This window comes from Protopterus annectens, chromosome 10.part0, assembly GCF_019279795.1.
Source record: "Protopterus annectens isolate FY-2018-M chromosome 10.part0, PAN1.0, whole genome shotgun sequence".
NCBI classification, from domain to species: domain Eukaryota; kingdom Metazoa; phylum Chordata; order Ceratodontiformes; family Protopteridae; genus Protopterus; species Protopterus annectens.
The window spans coordinates 1,136,116,450-1,136,140,012 of NC_056744.1; the positions used below are offsets into that span (position 1 = coordinate 1,136,116,450).

The following is a 23,563-nucleotide window of genomic DNA, read 5'->3' on the forward strand; positions in this document are numbered from 1 at the left end:
CCATAACTACAATCATGTTCTCCTCTCCCCTCTCCCCACCCAGTTCCACTAGTTTCATAATGTAACTGTCATGTCAGGTGGTGGAACATCCCCTTTTTCCTTTTGCAATGCTTTTCTGTAAAAAATTTAGTAAATCCACTGATTTAACAAACTCTGATAGTCTGTTTCTCTTTTTGAAACAGAATACTGGAGTTTGTACATTTTTTTCCAGACTACTGGACAATCATTTTGATATCCAGACAGTCGAGAAAAAAACTGATAGGTGGCAACACTAACTCCCATTATGTGTCTCAAAACTCTGGAATGAAATCCTGTCCTAGTTAAAACAGAAAACTTAAATAGTTTCAAAACTTTGCTTAAACAGGACCTATGCCAAAGATGGCTCTGTTTTTCCTGCTCACCTTGCTACCTTTACTCAGATTCCTTTTGTCCATCTCTTACAGCCACTTTGCTTCCTGATCTTTTGTACCTTAAGGCTCTTCCCCTTATTGATTTAATTTCCTAAATTCTTCCTCTTCCTCCATCTGTCATACCCCACCACTAACTACAATTCCTGCTCTGGCCATTTATCCTCTGCCCATTTCCACATTTCTGTTTTCATATCTCTATCAGTTTTTTATGCTACATTACTACTTGTCTGTCTGCCCCAGGTTGATCTTTTTCCCTACCACTGTCATGCTATAAATGTATTAACTATTATTGTATTTTATTTTCTATTCAGTAAGTAGCCAAATATGTTAATTTGGGTTCACTGTAGAAACTTGAATTACTGAAATCCCGAATTTCAGTATTTCGAAATTCTATAGCCGAAAGCTTTAAATCCCAAAACCCTAGAACCGCGAAATTTTAAATCGTGAACCTACACTACAAATACACCACACACATACACACAGTGACCCTCCACAATCAAACATACAATCCTACACTACAGACAAGTAGGGGGACAAGCCCCCCTGCACCCCCCCCACCCCCCTACTTATATATACACTAAATCCAGGATCGCACAATCACACACACAAAGGTAACTCACACCCAACATTTCATAGCCCCTTGCACACACACATCACAGTTACAACACACACTAATATACACTAAAGCCCCTAGCCAACACACTTACAGATACATACTTACCTGAATGTACACCTATCCATTCACACACCGCAACACCAGAAGCACCATTTCAAAATCTCCGAACTTCTGGATTTTGAATATCGCGCTTCTGGGGTTTCGCGATTTAAAGCTTTCGGCTGTAGAATTTTGAAATACTGAAATTCGAGATTTTAGTATTTCGAGATTCTATAGTGAACCCATTAATTTTCACTCTTGTTTTTTGTGTTAAAATGCTATGTTTATTTATTTATTTCAATTTGATGACCAGGGAAGTCCAGTGGGCCAAGAAGAGCCCGTTTTCAGTGGAGGCCCGGGGAGTGAAGCTTCAGTAACAAATTACAAGCATGCAAATTACAAATATATTGAAAGCAGTGTGATCAGTTACATCATGCTGAAAATGCAGTGTAATACATATGAGGCGTAATATTTATAATACAAACATGCAAGGATGTACGGGTAATAGAACAGTGGTGGAAAATTTTTGTATGTACACAGAGTACATATTTGGCTTGATAAATTCACAATATTAGGTAGAAGGTCTAACAAGGTTAGCCATGGTGCAGCAGGAGACTGGCCTTTGTAGGTTATGGAGTGTAGTAGTAGGGAGAGTAGTGGTGTGAGAATTAGGTGGGGTAGGGAGTGGGAGTAAGAATAGTTAAGGGAGAGATTTATGTAGGAGAGTTGCATGGACATGCCCATTTTGAAGCAAGTTGTGAGAATAGGAGGGATTTGAAGTTGGCATGGTTATGAGTATTGCACAGGGAGGGAGAGAGTTCCATACTTTAGATATGAAGCATGTTAGCAGGAGGTGGCCAGGGGGTTGTGAAGATTTGTAGATTTGTAGGAGGTTTTGGTTTTCAGATCTGATCTGAGTGAGTGGTTAGGAATGTAGGGGTTAGGGCAGCAGCCAGAGAGGGGCAAATGGAAGGTTTGAAGATGAGCTTGTGGGCAGTGGTAAGTTTAAGAAAGCTTAGGTAATTAAGTAATTCAAGCCATTGCAGGGTATGGAGAGCGTGGCAATGGTGGGATGAGTTTTTTGAATTGGTAGTGAATTTGGTAATTTTATTGTAGCAGGATTCAAGTTTGGATTGAAGGCAGAGTTGGAGATTAGTTAATAGAGAGGCACCATACATAATACAGGGAAGAAGGTAGGAGAAGGCAAGGGTTTTTCTGGTGGAGGTGGGTGAGGTTAGGGTTGTGTCTGTACAGGAGTCCTAGTTTTTGGTGGGTTTTCTGATGGTGGTTTGAATATGAGTATGAAATTTTAGATGTTCATCAATGATAACACCAAACAGTTTAGTATTTGATACAATTTCAATGGGGACGCTGTTCTGGCTGAGTACAGAGAATTAATTTTTGTTGATGTGGGAGTTTTTTCAAGGGGAAAAATCATTAGTTTGGTTTTATTTGCGTTTAGGGCCAGGTGATTGTTTTGCATCCAGGTTTCTGTTTAGAGAAAGCTAATTGGGTTTTTAGATGTAGATTGGCAGGGAGTATGCTGAGCAGAAGATTGTTGAATCATCTGCATATTAGATGAATCAGGGATGGTGTGGCGATGGTTATTGATAAAAAATATTAAAGAGTAGAGGACCTAGAACAGAACCTTGGGGCATGCCTGCCAGTGGGGATGTGTAGGAAGAGAGAGGTTGAAGACTTCCATTGTACGGCTTGTTGTCATTCTGAGAGGTAGCTAGAGAACCAGGCTATGGTGGAGGTAGAGAGGCTGAGAGAGGAGTAAGGGGCGGGGGAATGGTATCAAAAGCTTTGGATAGGTAGAGGAACAAGGTAGATGCAAGTTTGCCAGAGTCACATGCTTGGTTAATTGTCTCGAGAAAGGACAGGAGGGCAGTCATGGTACTGTGGTTAGGGCAGAATCAATGTTGAGTGGGGGAGAGCAGATTGTTGTGTGCTAGATATGGCATTAGTTGTGAATGGATACATTTTCCAGGATTTTGGAAAGCAGGGAAAGGATGGCAATGGGTTGTAAGTGTTTTTTGCCACCCTTATGGAGAGGGATGATGTATGCATGTCGCCGGATAGAAGGGACATAGGTTTCATGGACAGATCAGTTTATAAGGGTGGAGAATGGGGAAGGCAATACTGTCAGCAGTTGCTTTTAGGAAGGTTGATGGTAGATTATCAGGTGCATTGCAGCAGGGTTTTAGTTGGAAAAGTAGTTTTTTATTGTACCTGTGGGGGATGAGTTTTAGGTTAAAGGTGGAGGGAGGAGATTTGTAGTCAGAGGGATGTGGGGGGCCAGTGGGGTTGGATTTGGAGGATAGTTTGGGGAAAGAGGAGGATAGTTTAGCTATAAATCCACAAAGAAGGAGTTGAATAGGATGGCAGTTTCAAGGTTGAAAAGGTTGGGGTTGGAACAGGGATTATCTTTATTTCCAGGGTGAAGAAAAGAGGAGATTGTGCCCCACAATTTTCTCTGGTTGGTTGAGTGCTTGGATTGAAGTTTGCCGTAATATGATTTGCGGTCTCTAGTTATTTGTTTCTTTTTTTTATGGTGTTTCGGAGTTGTTTGAATTTAAGTAAGGTGTTAGCTTTTCTGTTTCTTTTGTATTGCTTCCATTTTTTGTCTCTTTGGAGCATAATTAGTTTAGTTTCTTTTGATAGCCAGGCAGTGGGTTTAGCTTTGACATGCTTGCTTCTTAGAGGAGTGTGGTTGTTGAGTAGGTTTAAGAAGGTTTTATTGAAGTATATAGTGGCAGTATTGAGGGGCAGGGTACTTAGGGGGGTCCAGTCAGTAAGTTTTAGATATTTGGAAAATGTTTGAGGGTTGAAGTGGGAGAGTTTCCAAGTTTGGACATAATGGTGTTGCTTTTGAAGAGGAGATGGGTGATAGTCGGCAAAGGCTGGTAGGTGGTCACTGAGAGGGTCTGGAAGAATTCCATCAGTTGAAATGAGATTGGGATGGGATGTTAAGATCCAGTCAATGATGGTGCCAGAGGTCCCATATTTCTTAGGTCTGGTGGGAGAGTTTATGAGTTGGGTGAAGTGGATGAGTTTGATTGTCTGAGATGGGGTTTGAGAATTTATATTGGCCCAGTTAATGTTCATGTCACCTAGGATATACGTTTTATTTTTAATGTTGGAGGAAAGCCAGGAGAGGCTATCTTCTAGTATTGGGATATTATTGCCTGAGGACATATAGAAGGTGACTATATATATGGACTTGTGATCACTGATTTTTAGTAGAGCTATAGTTATTTCAGCATTGGCAAAGTTTGGGATATGATTGGAGTATGGGGTAACTGTATGGGTAGAGGAGTAGGTAATAGCTATGCTTCCACCTTTCTTGTTAAGTCTGTCATTGCAAATCATTAGGTAGCCAGGTGGGAGAATTTCATTGTCTTTTATGGAGGGTTTAAGCCAGGTCTCTGAGATGGCTACTTTGTCAGGGTGATTGTGGGAGAGTCCGGCATGGAGGTTATGGATTTTGTTTTGAAGACTTTGGGTGTTGAATGTAGTGAGGTGAACAGATTTGAGAGTTTGAGGATGTGTGGGAGGGGAGTTTGTGGTTTGTGTGGTGGAAGTGGGCCTGGGATTGGAATGGATGTCGCCAGAGAGTAAGAGGGAAACTTGGTGGAGAATGAAAATTGGGTAGTTTATTACAGATGGAGAGTTTGAGCGGTGGAAAGGGGTGAACTTTTTGGGATGAGGCTGGAGGGTTGAGTTAGGAGAGTGTGAGATAGGTAGGATTTTGTGCTTGAATAGTATGGTTGGGTTAGAAGAGTGGTGGTCATGAGTTATGGGAACTGAAGGATGGTGTGGAAGTAAGTAGGGAAGTGGCTGTAGAATGTGAAGGTGGGGTATGGTAGGGTTAGGGAGTTGTGTAAGAAAAGGAAGACAAGTGAGGAAGGTTAGTAGGGCTGTTAGGTGTAGTAGGTGTGATGAGGTAGGAGGCATTGTTAAGGTTGAGTGAGGTTTATAAAATTGGTGTGTATGTGGTGGGTGGGGCATTGAGTGATTGGATGATATTAATTGTGGGAGGGGTTGGGGATGAATAAATGTACAGGTAGTGGAGGCAGGTGAGAATTGGGGGCAGTGTAGGGGAGCGGAGTGAGCCTGCAGGACAAACGGAGCAGGTAGAACCCCAGCAGAGGTGAGCGAAAAACTATCAGTGAATGATTGTACCAGTGTAGGTAGCAGGTTTTGTCTGTTGTATGTGATATGCTTATACTTTTAGCAGGAGATGAAAACTTTCAGTCTGTATGTAGTAGTTTGAGTGACTGGTTATTGGCCTGGACTTCGGACTGCTAGATTAGGGAGAGGAGCTGTCTGATTGATTTAGGATCAGAGGGAAGAAGCAGAGCGGCAGGGGACAGTGGCTGGGTGGGATGGTTGGCTGGTAGGAAGGGAGTTGTGGAGTTCTACTGCCACGTAGTGGTAAAATACAGGTGGAACAGGTGGGCAAGAGACGGAATTGTTCTCCCTGCAAGTGTGCACATTAGCGGGAAACACTCAAACAGAAATGGCATACATCATATATTTTAATGTTGACAAGGCTACTAGAGCTTGCTTACATGTACTTATGGTGGTGCAAATTAAAGGGTTTACTTGTGGAAAACAAAACAGTGAATCCTCGCTCCTGGGTGGAGATGGTAACACTACAGACCATCTTTTGTGGTGTCTTGGAAAGAGGGGCTTGAAAAAATTAGATTGTGTGAGCTGAAATAAAAGCAGAAAGGAAGGTAGGTATTATCTTCTTGTGCTATAGGGTCACAGTTGTAGGCAGGGTGACATAGGATTAGATATCAGTAAGGCTTGTACAGGGAGTGGGAGAGAGGGCGAGAGGTGCATATGAGAGGAGTAAGACGAGTGAGTGGAGCAGGGCAAGGGAGAGGGAACAGAGGTGTTAGTGGGTGAGAGAGTGAGTGAGAGTATGGTGGTTCAGGGTAAGATAGTCTATAACAGATTGTGAGAACAGCAGAGTAGATCAGCAGAATGGTTACAGGACAGTACATTATGCACAAGATTCACCTATGTAGCATTATAAATTTGGTAACATTATGGCAACTAATAACACAAATTAAACCATGGCATATGTAAGTACATCCAAAATATGTGAGACTCTAAGTCTTGTACAGAACACAATGATAACGGACAGCAGGACCTAGCTTCTGATGCAACTAGAAGACACATTAGCAGAGCTTTTCTTTGAAAGTTTGTAAAATCCAACTTAAAACCAGAGATGCAGCCAAGATTCAGTAATTTAGACAAGCTGAACGCAACATAGCTACAGATAATTACAATGTAATACTAGTTTGCTGTTCGTTTCACATTAACTGTAATGCGTGCAGTTAGGGGATTCCACAGATAAAACAGCAGAAATGATGTTGCTGATGGCAATATCAGGGTCTACGGCGGGCTGCCGGTATGGTAAGTTGTTAGTTTAAATGCTGAAGACAGCGTATATACACTTGGTGGCAAAACCCACTTGTAACCGTAATCTTTCATTTATTACACCCTATGTCCCCATATATTCCATGTATACAGTTTGTATGTGTATTTTTTGTATACAATACTGTTTTTATTGATTTTAGTTGATCATGGTGTTATCTATTTTATTTTCTTTGTGGGGGGCCTTACTGGTACAGTAGTTAGTTTTCAGGAGTGGTAGCGGTGAGGCAACATAATTTAGCTTTTTCAAAAGTCTTTTTATTTTTTGTCTTTGGTTTGTTGAAGAGTTGGCTTGTCATGGCTACCATTGGGTAGGGTTGTTTCACCCAGTTTTTTTTTAATTAATGTTATTTTATCCTTTTTTTAGGTATTTTCTAATTTAATTTTTTCACAACTTTGGCTGTAGATCCTATTGGTTTTGAGGCAAAACAGTGTGGTTGGTGCTGGATCCTTTGCTTTTATAGCTGTTTTTAGAGGTGTCTTTTGTGGCTTGGGTTTTTATAGAAAGAGTCATTTTCTTGACACCTCAGTTATTTTTTACTTCACTTTTCTGGCTGTTAGTTTATTTTTGTTAGTTTTATTATTATTATTATTTATTTATTTATTATTATTATTATTTATTTATTTATTTATTATTATTATTATTATTATTTATTTATTTATTATTTGTTTTGTTGGAATTTTCATTAGTATCTTTAAAAAAATTGTGTATATGCATTTATATTGTTTTATTTATTGATTTATTAATTTAGTTTGTACGGATGTAGTAGTTGGCAAGGGCGACATCTTCATTGGTTTAGTATAGGTATGTATAAATATAAAGTATAATTAAATTGTATGTTTTATGAAGATTTTATATATATATATATATATATATATATATATATATATATATATATGTGTGTGTGTTTGTGAATGCATTCCAACTGTTTTTGTTTATTATTGTAGTTCCTATACTGTGGTTTATATGGCTCGTTGTGTGTGTGTGTGTGTGTGTGTGTGTGTGTGTGTGTGTGTGTGTGTGTGTGTGTGTGTGTGTGTGTGTGTGTGTGTAGCTGCGTATTGTGTGTTAGTGTTTGTATGATGATTGCAAGCTGGGAGCCATTATTAACTCCCCAAGTGATGTAGACATCCTACAGAAAGGCCTCACTGAGACCAACGACTGGTGTTGAAACCATGGCCTTAAGCTTAATGCCAAAAAATGCGTCATCATTCCCTTTGGGAAAAACTCAGTTTCCACTAATTATCACATTGATGGTAGCCCACTGAACACTGAAGGCATTATAAGAGATCTGGGGACACAGGTTGGCAGCAGCCTCTCCTTTGACCACCACATTGCCACTGTGGTCCTTCTATGTGGCACATCTCATTACCAAGGGTTTTGCATCCAGGAAGAAAGAGGTCATCATCTCTTTCTACTCTTCCCTCATTAAACCAATCATCAAGTGTAATCCCCCATTTGGCATGTACCTTACTAAACACCTGCAACAGCTGGAAAGGCCACAAAAGTACCTCAGGAAGAGGATCCTAGGCCTTAAACATATGCCCTACATGGACAGACTCAAAAAACTCCAGCTTTTCTCTGTCTCATATCGTCTATTAAGAGGCAATCTCTGCTTGACTTACAAAGCCATGTCTGACCTAGCCCTGTTAGAAATGCTGCATCTAAAGAAATCCCAATCGCTCCGCACCACATGCTCCAGGGACCTCAACCTCATTATTACAATCAACAGAACATGCTGGAGGGATAGGTTCATAACCCAGAGACTGCCCATGCTCTGGAACAGACTTCCCATACATGTCAAGCAGAGCACCTTACTGGCCCTTTTCAAGAAAAAACTTGATGAGTGGATGGGAAATAGAAAGTTCACCCCGGGGATCACTCCAGTGGCTCTACTTAATAGATGCAGCGGGAAGTAATGGCGGCATGATGCCAGGGCACTTCTATGGGCTAGGCTTGTAAAGGCTCCAGGGTCATTGGCCATGTACACACCTATTTATGGTTTATGTTGATTTTGTTTCTCTGTCCTTTGTGCTACATTTTGCATTGTTAATGGTTTTGTACTGGTTTGTGTTGTGCATTAGGTGATTCTTTTATTTCTGCTTGTGAAACATGTTTATATTAATAATTTATAGCACAATATATACAATAAATAGTTAATTGTATTTGTTTTGTTAGGTAATTCACCTTTATTTTGTACTTTGGTTTAATGTAATTATAGTCTTTTCTTGGTGGTCATTCAGGCTGTTAAAATATGCATTACATAGTCTTTATTATGTTACCTATTTAATGTTCAACTACTTTATGCCTGCCTTTTTGTGGGCTCTTTCTTTGTTTTTTCTTTTGTAGTTTTTCTTTCTTTCTTTTAGAAAAAAAAATATCAGCAAATCAGAATACAATCACAGTTTTTTTTGTGACTTATAGGAAAGTGTGTGTGTGTGTGTGTGTGTGTGTGTGTGTGTGTGTGTGTGTGTGTATATACAAATATATATTTTTTCTCTTATCCTTATTCAGTTATGTAGCAGCTTCCACTGCTGAACTAGACAATTTGCTTGGTTTGCTTTGTGGTGTCCTAAACAGTATTTTTAGTTGGCTGTCACCTTTTTTAGTATTTTTCTAGGACAGCTGTCCACAAGTAAAATTATTAAATTTTTACATCTGCTGACATCATATTATCATATCTTCTAGTCTGCCATCTTTGAAAAATAACAGCATATATTTGTTTAATGTCAGTAAAGTTGTCAGCCATAGTAAACTGCTTCTCCCGTTAGGAGTCGCCATAGTAGATCATCAGTCCGCAGATTGATTGGCAGTGTCGAGTCACCACCCCGGTGTCCAACCTTCACAGAAGACACACACACCTACTGCATGTCTTTAAAACTCATTCTAATGCAGGGAGGACATGAAGACTTCACACAAAAGGCACTCTAGCCAAGAATCGATCTGGAGAACCTCTTGCTGTGAGGCGACAATCCAAACTGCTGCACCACCAAGGCCGACGAAGTGGTGAGCTGCAGAAAATAAATAATTTTGTAATATATATTCCAACCAAGGAACTCCATCTTTCAAAGTAGGTTCTAGCAAGAGAATATACAATCACTACTGCCATACAGGAGACTTCATTATTATGTCATAACTTAAGATGGCAAGTTGTGGGATTTCTACATTTGGACTTCAGAAACAAAGGCTGTTTAGCAAAGTGGGCTTGAGTATATTATGTGCTGATCTGTCCAACTTGTGGAATAATTTTTGATCATAAAAAAAGTGATTGATAAACAATAGGAAAATAAAAAGCTGTTGCTTGGCATAAAGATGTGACAGAATTATTTTAGCCCTGTAAAGAACTTTTAGCAGGAATCTGTGCAGTTAATTACTGGAGGACCATAACCTATATCACTTACACTTCACATGGAACTGGTATAAGGAACGATCAGTTGTGTCATAGGAGATGCCAAAATGGGGTGTTGAAAGAAGCTGCAGTTTTTTGTTTTCGGTATTCATATAAGTGGGATTGGAAATTCTTAGTTATGCAATATTTTAAAGTAGTCTATGTATGTTCATCTTGTTTCATTAGTATAAGTACCTTTAATTCTTATTAATTTCTTTAATTAAAAAAAGACTTTAGATGCCATTTAATGTAAGTGCTGAATTAATATGTAGTTACCTTAATATACTAGTATTTGATTCTTACTAAGAATGCATTGAAAATGATTACTGGGACAGAGGAATTAGGGCTCCTGTTTGGTTGACCAGGATTTAGAAGTACACAGAGACAGAGGCACTGAGGCAGTTTCATCTTCATTCTTGGTAGAACTTTGTATTATTGTAGTCTGTTGTGGTGGGTAGAATATTCTGTTACATGATAGAGTGTTTGATGTTGTCTGCACTGTCTGGGAGCAATATGTAGCCTTAGAGATCTGGCGGTAACACTAGCATGTTGACACAGTACTCATGTCTGTGGGGCAGCTGGTGTTTACACTCATGGAATTGTATCTCACAGATGTGGTGGAATCAAAAGTCATGTTAAATTTGTTTGTTTTTGAAAGACAGAGATACAGATGTCACAGTGAAGGATGATACAGAAGACTTCTGTTTACGGGATACATTGAGCATTGCGTCATCAGATTCCTTCGTTTCAGCTGGTGAGGTAAGGTGATGATAAACATGTGTACTGTATTTCATGCTTGCCTCGGTCTCTGCTACTACCTCCCACATACACACACACTGGCATATTCACTGGCTTTTTTTCCTTTTGGTCTTTCTCTCACTGTTTGACAAAGTAAGTGCTTTATAAGTAAAAAAAAAAAAAAAAGACTGGAATGTTGATAGTGAAACTTATTGGTGTGGCCTATATCATGGACATGTGGCAGCTGGGTAATACTACTTTTTTGTAAAGAAAAAAAAAATATGAAATTTGCTGAATGTAGAATAATTCATAATCTACATAAATGTAAAGGGTGTCAAGATAACAAGCAGCATGAGTTCATGATAGTGAGGTTTTAACTGGAAAAAATGGTATGAAACTGTTGGAGTGGTAAGGGGGTGGTTGGAGGTGACACATAACATTTCTGGCTCACCTTTATGTGGGAAGACGGTGTGTGTGCCCAGGCTGTGAGGTCCTATGAGTAAAGACTGGTAGTCTGGCAGTTAACCCAGAGGATTTAAGCTGTGACCTGTTAACAAGCTGCTTCATGTAGTCTAGGGTTTGTTTTCTTCGAGCCTCGGTGTTCTCCTGGACCACATATCTAGTAAACACCTATGAACCATAGACCACAAGTGAGTGCTGGCTGCTGGGGCATGGCCTTGAGGGATTATTTTACTTGCAGAATTGAGTCACACACATTCATGGACACTTTCTAAATGCACAGTTGTAAAGTGTGTTACTGGGCATGCACTGTGGAGTTGGGGCTAAAATAAGAAAAAAACCTTGATGGGGGCCTAAATGGTGACCCCTCTCAGTCAGCTCTTGCACTGGCTGAAGGGCAAATCAATTGGTTGAGATGGAGGGATGGTGATCATCAGGCAATGCGGGGAAAAGGCTATAAAGACAAACATTTGTAGTGTCTGGGAATTTTGGGTAGTTAGCAATGGCTGAAAGTGTAGACTATTGGCTGAGGTTCTAAGCCCTAATAGGCTACGTCCTTCATGTTCGTAATCTCCTTCCCACAAACTCTACCCATATTGTCTGAGTTTTTTAAGAAAGAACTTACTACATAGTGCACCATATCAATGAAAAAGAGATTGACATTGACATATAGGCTATTTAGGAGAAGAAAAATAAAACACGATAAAAGAAAATACTCTGCCATACTTTATGTAGGCTGAGTTATTTACTTGTTTGCTGCTATGACAGCTAACTATAAAAACATAACCATTTGAGTTCTGAATGGGGCATTATTGAGCCTGAAACTAGTAAGTAACTTCTGATGAAAACATTAGGTAGGTGTAATGCAGCGAGCATGAGATTAAAGAAGGACATCTTCTTTCCCTGTCTCTGTATTGATGCCATTGAATTCTGTTGTTTGTTAGGTAATAAGAAGGGATAAGGGACCTTCAGAGGTGGAGAGGTGATTTTTGGAATGGCAGTAGATATTCAGTTGCAGTAACTGAAGTGATGGACATTGGTATCAAAACATTTGGATAGTGTTGGGTGTAGAAGTCTTAGGTGTACAGCAATGTTTATGAAAGTGACTTGGAAATAATTCTGTACTGAGTTTTAAAATAACTTCTGTAATATAACAAGAAACAAATAGCAATTTTTAATAATAGGTCTAACCAGTTTTGTACCTGTTTGTAGAGGACAAATCATGGAATACTACTCCAAATTGTCCTTTCCATGTTTAATAAAATAAGTGAAGCGTTTAATCAACTTCACAGTATTAAGCACTTTCATGCACTAAAACGTGGACTTTGTCATTTTAGTGGATGAAAGCACTTAATACTGTGAAGTTTTTGTATTAAAACAGTGATTTTTCCGTTCCGCTTGTTGGTGTCTTCCTGGTGGAGTCAGAGGCATTAAGTGTTTATTTATTCTTTGTGGTTTCCATGTTTAATAAAAGACAAACATCTGCAAGAAACTCTATGTTTGACTTGGGTTGTCATGCACCATGCATTACAGATAAGAAGTTCCAGGGTTCTGAACATCTTTCAGATGAGATGTTAAACTGAGGCCCCATCTGCTTGAGTTCGTCATAACTCAGGTGGATATAAAGGTCCCACAGTAGCTATCAAAAAGTAGTGGAAGTCCCTATGTCCTGGCCAAATTTCCCCTAGTAGTATAAATTCTATCTCAGATCTTCCCTGAAAACAGGATACTAACCTGGTGAGACTAACCTGGTTAACAAAGAATAAACAAATGAATAAATTGTTACTTTACCATTTCAAGAGCCACTGGAAGAAGCAGGTCTGACCATAAGCTAATCACCCTTAACATCCACATCCCACCCCCCAGTAAGGAAACCTCCATAAAAAACTTCTCCAAAGCCAACTTCATGCTACTCAAGTCAGAAGTGACAAACTTCATGACACTCATGCAGACGGGAACTGAAAGTTCAACTGCTGAATCCTACACTAAGGCACTGTACGAGCACATCCACTCATGCATGAATCGTGCCATCCCAAATAGAACCAAGATGCTGTCATCCAAAAAAAGGAAGCCAATCTGGTGGTCCCCTGCCATAAACAAACTTTACAACAAAAGGAAGAAACTGTTGCAGAAAAGAGGAAAATCCCAGGATGCAAAAAACTCCTTTACCAGCCTCAGTAAGAAACTGAGATCCCTCATAAAATCCTCCAAAGCTAGTTACGAAAATAAAATTGCCAAAGATTCCAAAGACAACCACAAGGCATTCTATAACTATGTCAAGAATCTAAATGGCAATGCTCAGGTCCGCTCTGAGCTAAAACAGAATGGTATTAAATATACTCATCCCCAAGGATATTGCCAGTATCCTGGCAGATCGATTCAGTGCCAACTTCACCCCCCTCTCACCCCCTAAAGGACCCATCTCAATAACGGAAGATTGCCAAATTCCGGTAATAACGTCCACACAGGTAAAAAACGCACTCTCCAAAGCTAAGAATACAGCATCCATGGGACCAGATGACATCTCGGGCTGTGTACTACATGAACTACAATATGAACTGGCACCTCACCTAAGTGTCATGTTTAATCATAGCCTCACCTCAGGTTTTGTGCCCACTGAGTGGCGCAGAGCTACAGTTATCCCACTCCACAAGGGGGGATCCACCTTGGATCCCAGAAACTACCATCCCATCAGTCTGACAAGCCTTATCTGCAAGGCCATGGAGCGTATTATCATGGAACTTGTAAACAAAGACATTGGCAACCTTCAGACACTGGACCCCACCCAGTTTGGGTTCGTGAAGGGCTGATCTTGTCTCCTGAACCTGATTGACTTCTTCATATCAGTCTCCAGAGCCATGGACAAGGGTAAGGTGGTCCACACAGCCTATCTAGACCTTGCCAAGGCCTTTGACACCATCCCCCACTCTGGAATCATAGATAAACTTACTAAGCTGGGCATTAATCCCTACGTCACCTAATGGGTTGCTAACTGGCTTACTGATAGAACCCACACTGTAAAAGTAGCTGACTCCAAATCCAGTTCCAGACAAGTGACAAGTGGAGTACCTCAGGGTTCAGTCCTGGGACTGCTCTTGTTTGGCATCTACTTCTCTGAAGTACAGGCCAACACTAAGAGCTCTGGCTAACAAAGTTCGCAGATGACTGTAAACTGGGAGCCATTATTGAATCCCCAAATGATGTGGATACTCTACAAAAGGGCCTTACAGAAACAGATGCTTGGTGCCAGAGCCATGGGCTCAAGCTCAATGCCAAGAAATGTATAGTTATCCCCTTTGGGAAAAAAAACATGTATCCTTGAATTACCATATAGGTGGCAGTACACTAAACACCAAAAGTGTGATAAGAGACTTAGGGACACAGGTGGACAGTGGTCTCACCTACAATAACCACATCACCACAACAGTCCGGAAATCCTTCTGTGTGGCACACCTCATCACTAAGGACTTTTCATCCAGAAAAAAGGAGGTCATTGTCCCACTGTACTCATCCCTCCTTAGACCCATTATAGAATACAATGCCCCATTTGGTATGTACCTCTCAAAACATCTGCAACAACTGGAAAGGCTGCAGGAATACCTCACTAAAAGAATCACAGGCCTAAAGCAGATGCCCTACGCTGACCACCTTACAAAACTCCCGCTATACTCTGTCGCATATTGTCTACTCAGAGGCGATCTCTGTTTAACATACAAGGCCATGTCAAACCCAGACCTGTTGGACATGCTACACTTAAAGAAATCCCAGTCCCTCAGAGCCACACGCTCTAGGGATCTAAACCTTGTCATCACAATAAACAAAACATGCTGGGATAGGTGCCTGACCCAGAGACTCCCCAGACTATAGAATAGATTGCCCATACATGTCAAACAGAGTGCCTGTTTGGCCCTCTTCAAAAGGAATCTTGACGATTGGATGGGAGAAAGGAAATTCACCCCAGGGATCACGTCAGTTGCCCTGCTATACAGGGGTCCAGGGAAGTAAATAGTGTGGGAAGAAATAGTCAGGGAATTGTTATGGCTAGGCTTGTATAGGCCCTAGGGCTGATAGCCTAGTACCAACCTATGAACCTATGTCCTCCCAGGTCTGTGTTCACATAAACCTGGTTATAGCAGCATTTGGATGTTACACTTCTTTCTGCTTTAATTACTGTTCTAGGGTGAGGCTTGTGTACTTCATACCACACATATATAGAATGTTAAAAGTTTAACTGCAGTATCTCAGACTCAGATGGAGTTTCCTCAAGCACTCACAGTAATTTCTCTAAGGTTCTGTTTTAGTAGGAGCCATGGTCACAGCTGGCAAGTTTGTTGACTCTGCTACCACAGGAAAGTTTTCCACTATGGACCCTTCTGGACTTCTGATATATATCTGTCTGCTCTTGGGAGGCCTCAGCTGAGCATCACTGCTGATATAAAGTTATTATATTCTGTCATCTAACCATACAAATGCACTGGGTCATCTGTCATGGCATTTGTTTGTTTATGATTATCCATTCCATCTACAACCTCATAGTCTGATGTTTCATTATAGCTTAATTAGCAGTTGCTAAGAAATCTTTAAGCAGACCAGAGTTTCCATCTGACCATCTGTGTCAGCAAAGATTCAGATCTTGAGGCCGATTGTCCTAGTTGCACTGTATCAACATCTTAGTTATGTACCAACACCTACTGTGCTGTAAGTAGGCTTGTCTCAGGTTTATCAAGCATGAGTTCATATTATTTATGTACTGTTCTTCGAGCATCATCTTCCAGGACGTTTAATCATGGTCTCAGATTTTGGCTTATGAATGATGTTGCTAGTACTGCATTTTTCTGGCTGCATGTATTACATTTCAGTGTGCCATATGGAATTAATACGTCTTGAGAAACAATGGTTTGCATGTGTGACTTATGGCTTACTGTCTTGCCTCTAGTTTCAAATAGCTGTAGCTAACCTATATTTATTATTTCTTAACAGCTGATGGTGATGGGGGTGGGCAAAATTAACATGCTTTATGCTATTTCACTTTGTGAAAGATTTAAACTCCTCTGAAGTAAACTGTACATTATTATCAATCACATTTTGTTCTAGAAGCTTGTTCCTTGTGAAAATTATTCATTACACTGCTGCATTCTTGTCTGAAGTGCTGCCTTCATGCAAATAATTTCTGGCCAGTCATTGTCTGCATCCGCAGCTATTGAAACATTTAGTCTTAATTGCCCTTTATACAGCTGCCGTATCTCTGTCAACCACTCCTGGGGTGCAGGAGTGTTTGCATATTTTAGAATATTTGATGTCCAATGCACTTCTTTACTAAATTTATACTGACTTTGTGAATACTAAGATGTAACACAAAACTGCAAGTGTTTTCACATTTTCTAAGCATTCGTCATGAATGATTTTCACCACTCTGGCAGGCATTGTGGAAGTGATTACCTTTCTATTTCCACATACTAAAGTTTTGTGACTTGTGAGCAACTGTTATTTTATGGTTCTGAGTGCTGGGTACAATCAGTTATCCTTCTTGGCCGATTTCATACATTTTTGACAGAACTGTGTTATTTTAGGTCTCTGTTTGTGTAAGTTTATTAGTTGCTGGCACTGAAATGTAAAGCACCTGTAACTAGTCAGCATTGTGTTCCCTTGCTAGGTCTCACATGCAGTTGTGATAGTACATTAGCAAAAGAACTGATTCCCAAGTCCCTTGAACTCTTGGTCACCTGGTATGATCCTAGAAAAGTGGCCAACACTGCAGCTCTGCTGCTGTCATTCCAAGCAGCTGCTTCCTTTAGTCAAAAATAAACACAGTGTTTGGGGATCTTTAATAATTGTGAATCTTTTCCTTTTTACAAATATAGAGTAAATAAATTTACACCATAGCTGTCAACCTGCAGACATCAAGAATCTAGACAGTGGCTCTTGAAAAGTAGGTATAAGTAGCCAATTATTTGAACAATTAGAGTAAAATGTGCATACCTCATGGCATAATCTCTCTCACTTACAGTAGAAGTGTAGGATGCCACCACCCAAAAATGCATTAGGAAATTGTAAAGTTACAGTGCAAAGAAATATTTATCTAGTAATTCAGGGCCAGCTCTACTAGGGCCTTAGCTGCTGGGGTTTAAGGATTAGGGGGTTACAGAAAAGGGTGGACTCTAGAAATATTCTAGAGGCAGAAACTTGGTCTTCTGTGCACAGATTACCAAGCACTACAAAATGGATTCATCATGAGTCAGAACAGACTTTGTCAGAACTATTCTCCAAGGGCATTCTTTCTAAAATCTAGTATTTATCCAGTATAGCTCAGGCTACTGCAACAGTGATCTAATGATGATAGTACACTTGTGTACGTAAACTTACAAAAATAGTAGGTTTTCAGATAGCTCACTGTTGCAATACCAACCCGCTTCCCCCATCCTTCCTTCTTTACTTCTTTTTATTGTTTTTCTATGCTAGGGTGTGGGGGGATTGTTATCCCTTTCTTTTATTGACATGCATATGGTTCTAACCCCCCTTGCTCTGAGACAACGCTCTGAAACTTGGCAGTCTAACCTTTGTGTGTATACCACTCTCCTAATGCCCTACAGTGCCCAAAAGCTTTGGAAGCTGGACGGTCGTCTGATCCATGACAAGATATGTCCCATGTAGTTTAAGGTACTGAATCGGTGATTTTTTCCAACATCTGCTGTTAACACCTGTCCTGATGCCTGTAAGGGGTCATTTGCATATATCCCATTATCCTCTTTTACAAGAGGTTTTATAGGTTCATAGGTTCATACTAGGCTATCTGCCCTAGGGCATTTATAAGCCTAGCCAGAGTTTGTGTGGCTTTCACCACCCCTTAGGATGAGAATACTATACCCATTAGTTTGCCTGTGCTCTGTCCAGTGACACAGAATAATGACCTCTCCTGATCTGGATGTGAATCCCTTCATGATCAGGTGGGCAATAGAAGAGGTCTTCCTAACCACTTTGGCAATGTGATGTCAAAAAGAGAGGTTACTGTCACTTTGGGTCCCAGGTCCTGATAACTTCTTCGTGTTTAATGGATACCACCTATGTGGTAATTAGGGGAGTTACCTTTTTTTTCCAAAGGTGATGACTATACATTTTTTGGCATTAGCTTAAAGGCCTCTGCTCTTAGTTATCCATTCTATTTTGACCTCTGGGATCTCTGTGATGTGTGTGTCTGATGGAGAGTGTCGGTTGGGCCCAGTTTGGCAAATTTTGTCAGCCACAATCCCCTATGTTTGCCTGCACTTCAGAAAAAATAATGCCGAAAAAGAGGGGCCCAGGACTGAGCCCCCTGAGGGACTCTGACATGGCACCAGCAACTCTAACCCTGTGGGTTCTGTCCTTTGGCCAGTTGCAACCCATCTTGTGACATATGGGTTTACATCTAAGCTGCTGAGCTTTTTCTTTCTAGTCGAGTGGGGGGTGTGTGTGCGCTTTGCTTTGCTAGGTCAGGGCTGCTGAACTGCCTTACCCTCTCATCAATGGCCAGTGACTGTTTCATTCTTTGGAGTGCGTATCCTGTAGTAAGGCTAAGATTAAACAGCAGCCTTATGTGGTTTAGTTTCCTCAGATTTTGCTCTGTCATGTAGTAGCTTTTCTCCTCTTGTTGTAGAGTTTGTTTATGGCTGGGGTCCACCGAACCCCGGCGCCTGCCTTTGGTGGAAAGGTTTTATTATTTATTAGGGATCCATTGATTCCATTCCTGGAGTAGTCGTGAAGGAATTTGTATTGTAAGGGTTTCAGCGTGGCGGGTTGTGGCTGGATGTGGATCTCAGTGAGATTAATTTATGGTCTGATCTCACACCATGGGATATACTTCCAGTGTGTGGCATTTTTTCCCCCCATTGTGATGATGATCAGGTATATTTTCTCCTCTCCTCTTGTGGGTGGGAATGGTGTTTAGTTGTTAGCATTTTATGAACGATGGTCTCCGATGCTTTGTGCGTTGCCCACTAACTGAGGTGTGGGTATCCTTTATGAATAGTGCTGGGGTGCTCTCAGGGCCTTTGACCAGGTTTTCAGTCACAGCACAGACGACATCGATGTTCTCCTACTGAGAGGAGGGGCTTTGAGGGCGTGCTCTTTGACTAGACTTCTGGCATTGCAGTATACCCTTAGTTTTTTTTTTTTTTTTTTTTTTAGGGTGGTAGGTTTATCATTTTGAGCCTTGCTTAAAAAGGCAAGGCACTATGGGGGTGCTTTAGGCCCCATATCTTTGTCTCTGTATTGTGGCATCATTCTTGGTGAGGGTGGTTTAAGGAATCACACATTGAAAACTCTAGCTTGGCTATGATTTTCTTGTAATTTTTTACTAACTGGCTTGGTAAGTGTCATGTTTCCTCTTTTATTTAGTTGTTAAATGGGCTATTTTGCAGACACCTTAATGGTTATTGACATCAGTTGGGTACAACAACGTTGTGTTTCTAAAGGTTAGACAAGCAGTTCCCTTATGTTTTGGTGATGCAGTTGTAAGACGATGGAAACATGCATTGTTATTGTGTTTTGGCTTTATTGGTCTGAATTTCTCCATTAAAAGACTTAAAAAGTAATGGGCATTCCAAACTGCCATGTAACTGGAATATAAGGGGTCATTTGTATATATTTCATTATCCTCTTTTGCAAGAGGTTTTAAGGAATCGCAGAATGAAAACTTGAACCTTGCTAAGATTTTCTTGTAGTATTTTACTAACATCTGCTGTTATGGGGAGTTTTCTTATACAACTGTGGTTTGTATTGGCTTCTGGGAGTCTTTTTACAAATATAAATTATTTTCAGAATTCAAATATGTACACTTTATGATCGTTCAAATAGCTACACCATTCAAACTAGCCTCACAAAGCATATCAGTTTCTTAAAATGTCCAGTGCCATCAGCTGATTCAGACGCATTTCCTGAATCTGTAATAAGATCAAATTGATCTAGAATAGGCTCTGAAATAGTTTTCTGGAGAAATAATTTGTTAATGAAGAAATCATGCAAGTCTCTTAAAATCTAAACATAAAATCTAATCATATTTCTGAGTGTAAGTTCATAATATGAGTAACTATTTTTTCACTAATCAAATTTCACTTGGTAAGAAAAAATTGACTAAGAGAGAAGGCATGCATTATAAGGAGTAGAACAGTTTGTCACTGAGCAGAATGAAGTGCCTTAGATTAGAACCAAAATAACCAAAATTTGTTCATCTTAAAAGAAGAATCTGTTAATCACAAACTCTGATATCATCATGGTTCATTTAACAATGATGGGGTTTGGTAAACAGAGCTCTTAGCATGTAGGATTGTGGGAAAAATACCCATTTTTTACCATCGTTTGTAGTTATGCATTATGATGGAAGCAGTATGTATAAGTTTAAATAAAGTACTTGAATTAGTGAATATAGTTTTGCTAAATGTTGTTTTGTGATGCTAAACATAGTGTTTGAACGGCTCTTTCTCAGATTGAAAATTCTCAGTAAAATATTTTGTTGGAAAAAAGTGAATTTCTTCAAACATGACAAATGTATTTTGTTTTACAAACTCTTCCTCACTTGTTGCAATGAGTATTATGAATCAGTTCTTAAAGAAAACAGCAAATGTGGTACCTTTACATTAAAGAGGCCAAAACTTTTATTCCAGACTGTGTGTTGTTCTCAGAAAAGACAACACTTCAAGAAGTTGTCCAGGTATCTGATCAGTTTAAACTGTATCAGATCTGAATGCTTTCTTACATCAGCTCTGTGCAAAAGGAGGAGGTAGAATCCTGAATCTAACCAAAATGATCTGGCATCAGTTAGGAGCCCTGTCACTAGAAAAGCTAATGAAGGGAGAATGAAAGTGAATGGCTAATGCTGTCTTGCTTAATCCTGGCAGTGGTGTGGGGAATAGCAGCTTGGTCCACGAGAATGACACCCATTGGAGGAAGAGGTCTAGGAAGGGCACCATAAAGGCCGTGAATGGGATTCATCTAAGCAGTATACACACTGTAGCAGATACTGAACATGCATGGACACCCAAATGCTAAAGAGACCTACATAGTAGGGTTTCCAGTCACTCAGGCTACTGCAAGGATTTGAGAGGGGAAAAAAAGTCATCTGTCCTTTATGGCTGCTTGGATGATGGCCCTTTTACCAACCTGCCCTTACTCCACACCTGTTGGGCTATGACCAGTAATAAATGGGTGGAGAGAAGGAAGTAACTTGATAGTCAGCAACCATGAGTGCAAAAATCTTGAAAAAAAATATGAACAGTTTTGTAATGGCAAAAATCTTTCGGTATGGTAATAACTCTAGGCAGAGGAGATGCTTGTGTTTTCATAGCCCAGTGAGGCTTTCTCACAAAAATATCTTAAATTTCAGATGACATAGCACAATTTTAATTTTTCAGTTCTGCCATTTGTACCCTCCACAGCCTCTAGAGTATTTATATACTTAATTCTGGTATTTGCATGCATTACCATCTTTCCTTATCTAGGCAATTATATGGCAGTGGAATAGACAAGAGACCTGTTGATTTATCACATCATCGAATGAGCTGGTTTGCTGTTCTAGTAAATTATAAAAACTCTAACTTGACTAACAGTTATAGGTTCAGTCCTGATCACAGTTTTTCCTGCACATATCAGTCAGCTGACGATTCAGAATTTTGACTTGATCTCTATTCCTCACCACATAGAGAATGAATCTCTTGTGGTGGAAAGACACAGTAAACTTCTCTGTAGGAGTTTTACTCCTTTGTCTCTCAGAAGTCCAGTGTTTAATAACAAAACACTTCAGATTATTCACAGGGATACCTGTTTCAGCAACATATCACTTTAAAGCAAGTGGTCATTACAGGAGACAACTCTTCATGTCAGTTTACAAGAATTGAAAGTAATTCACAGGGCTCTGCTAGCTTTCTCTGGACAAATTTCAGCCAGAATGTTTACGGGATGTTTACAAATCATGGTGGACTATTGTACAGTGATGTGGTACTTAAAGAAAGGGATAAACCATATTTTCCATCTGTGGAAAGAGGCAATCATACTCCAGGAGCTAAACAGTACAACCTATATTTTTCTGCAATTCCACCTGGAATTATCCTTTCAAATAGGTGTAAAAAAAGAGAGCAGTAGATAATATACAACATTTAGTGCAGGACTTCTTCAGAACAACACAGACAAGCCAATAGTAAAATGATATATTGGTAAAAAGGGGCACTTTTTATTAGCTATTATTTAAAGAGTCAATGGAAAATGCTGCATTGTCTTCACCTGATATTTGTATATTTTTCTGAGGAACAAACTGTTCTACTAGATATTTTAAGAAGGTAGTTCCTTCTGACTCTCAACTGGCAGCTGCAGACATTAGTTTTTCATGCAATTGCTGTACTGTAGAGAAACCCAAGAGTGGACCTGTTTCAACATCTTGGAGAGGTTCTGTTTGCTACTCCATCATCCCAAAACCAGGAAACAAATGTAACTAGGTTACTTCATGCTCTGGGCTGTCCTGAGAATTAGTACCCCCCCCCCCCAGCCTGAAGTTGAGGACCAAAAAAGTGTGTTAATGCAGGTTCCTTGATAGAGTTACTAAATGCAGTGTAGCTTAGTGTGTTAGTAAATGTAGCAAGGACCTTGCATACAGTCTCTCTCTGGAATGAATAACCCAGCCTTGTTACAGCTACTAAATACAATCATTTAAAAAGATGTGATATCATCCCTGTCTTTTTAAATGAATGCCAGTACTGTACCCACTCCTCATTAGCACTTGCTGATTGTGTCCACATAAGCTTATATCTGGGGCAGCCACCCCCTTTACCCTGCCCAGTTATGGCTTTGCTGGATTTTCCAGAATTGCTAGGATTCTACCTGCATTTTATAATTTATTGTTAATGGCCTTCCGTAAAGAATACAGTAGTGTTTGGACCTTTTCATAACATTAGCTCCTTGAGGGAAAAGCAACTATTAGTAAGGACAACCACCCACCATCCACCTCTTCCTAATTTGAAGTTAACAGTTCTGCTTTATTCTTGATTAAAGTTTCTAGACATCTGATGCATATAGTTCTACTATTGCTTTGCTTACATTTATTCATGTGCAGTAAATAAAACAGAACAATTTACAAATTTACTCGTGCAGAAGGATTAGTTTTGGTGCATGCTTTCTGGTTTCACTACATTTGCTGGCACATGGAAATGATATAATTTCAGAAAAAAATGGTCAAATTTCTGCAGCTTTACTGGTGATTAAACCTGTGCATTATAATGTTTTGTAATAACAACCTCTCCATTGAAAACATACTGCTGCTGTTAATTTCCTTGCACCTCTGTGTGTTGCTTCTTACTGTTGGCACTTAATTGCCTAAGTGACTGCATACCCTTTATCATAAAAAAAGGGATTGGTGGGGATTGGAGTTCCTGTCTTGCATAGTTTGGCATTTTTTTCTTGTCATGTGTTAATAGTCATCCTCATTGGGAAGAGATGGA

General features: G+C 39.9%; 1 protein-coding gene across 3 annotated transcripts in view; it reads left to right on the forward strand.

Annotated features, from left to right (window-relative positions):
- The window catches only part of MIGA1 (mitoguardin 1), a 1,154,615-nt gene that overhangs the window by 814,592 nt on the left and 316,460 nt on the right, over window positions 1-23,563 (forward strand). For all 3 annotated transcript variants that reach the window (XM_044085862.1, XM_044085860.1, XM_044085861.1), the window contains one exon: window positions 10,567-10,667. In XM_044085862.1, the coding sequence (XP_043941797.1) occupies window positions 10,567-10,667 (101 nt within the window). The remainder of the gene's footprint in view (window positions 1-10,566; window positions 10,668-23,563) is intronic.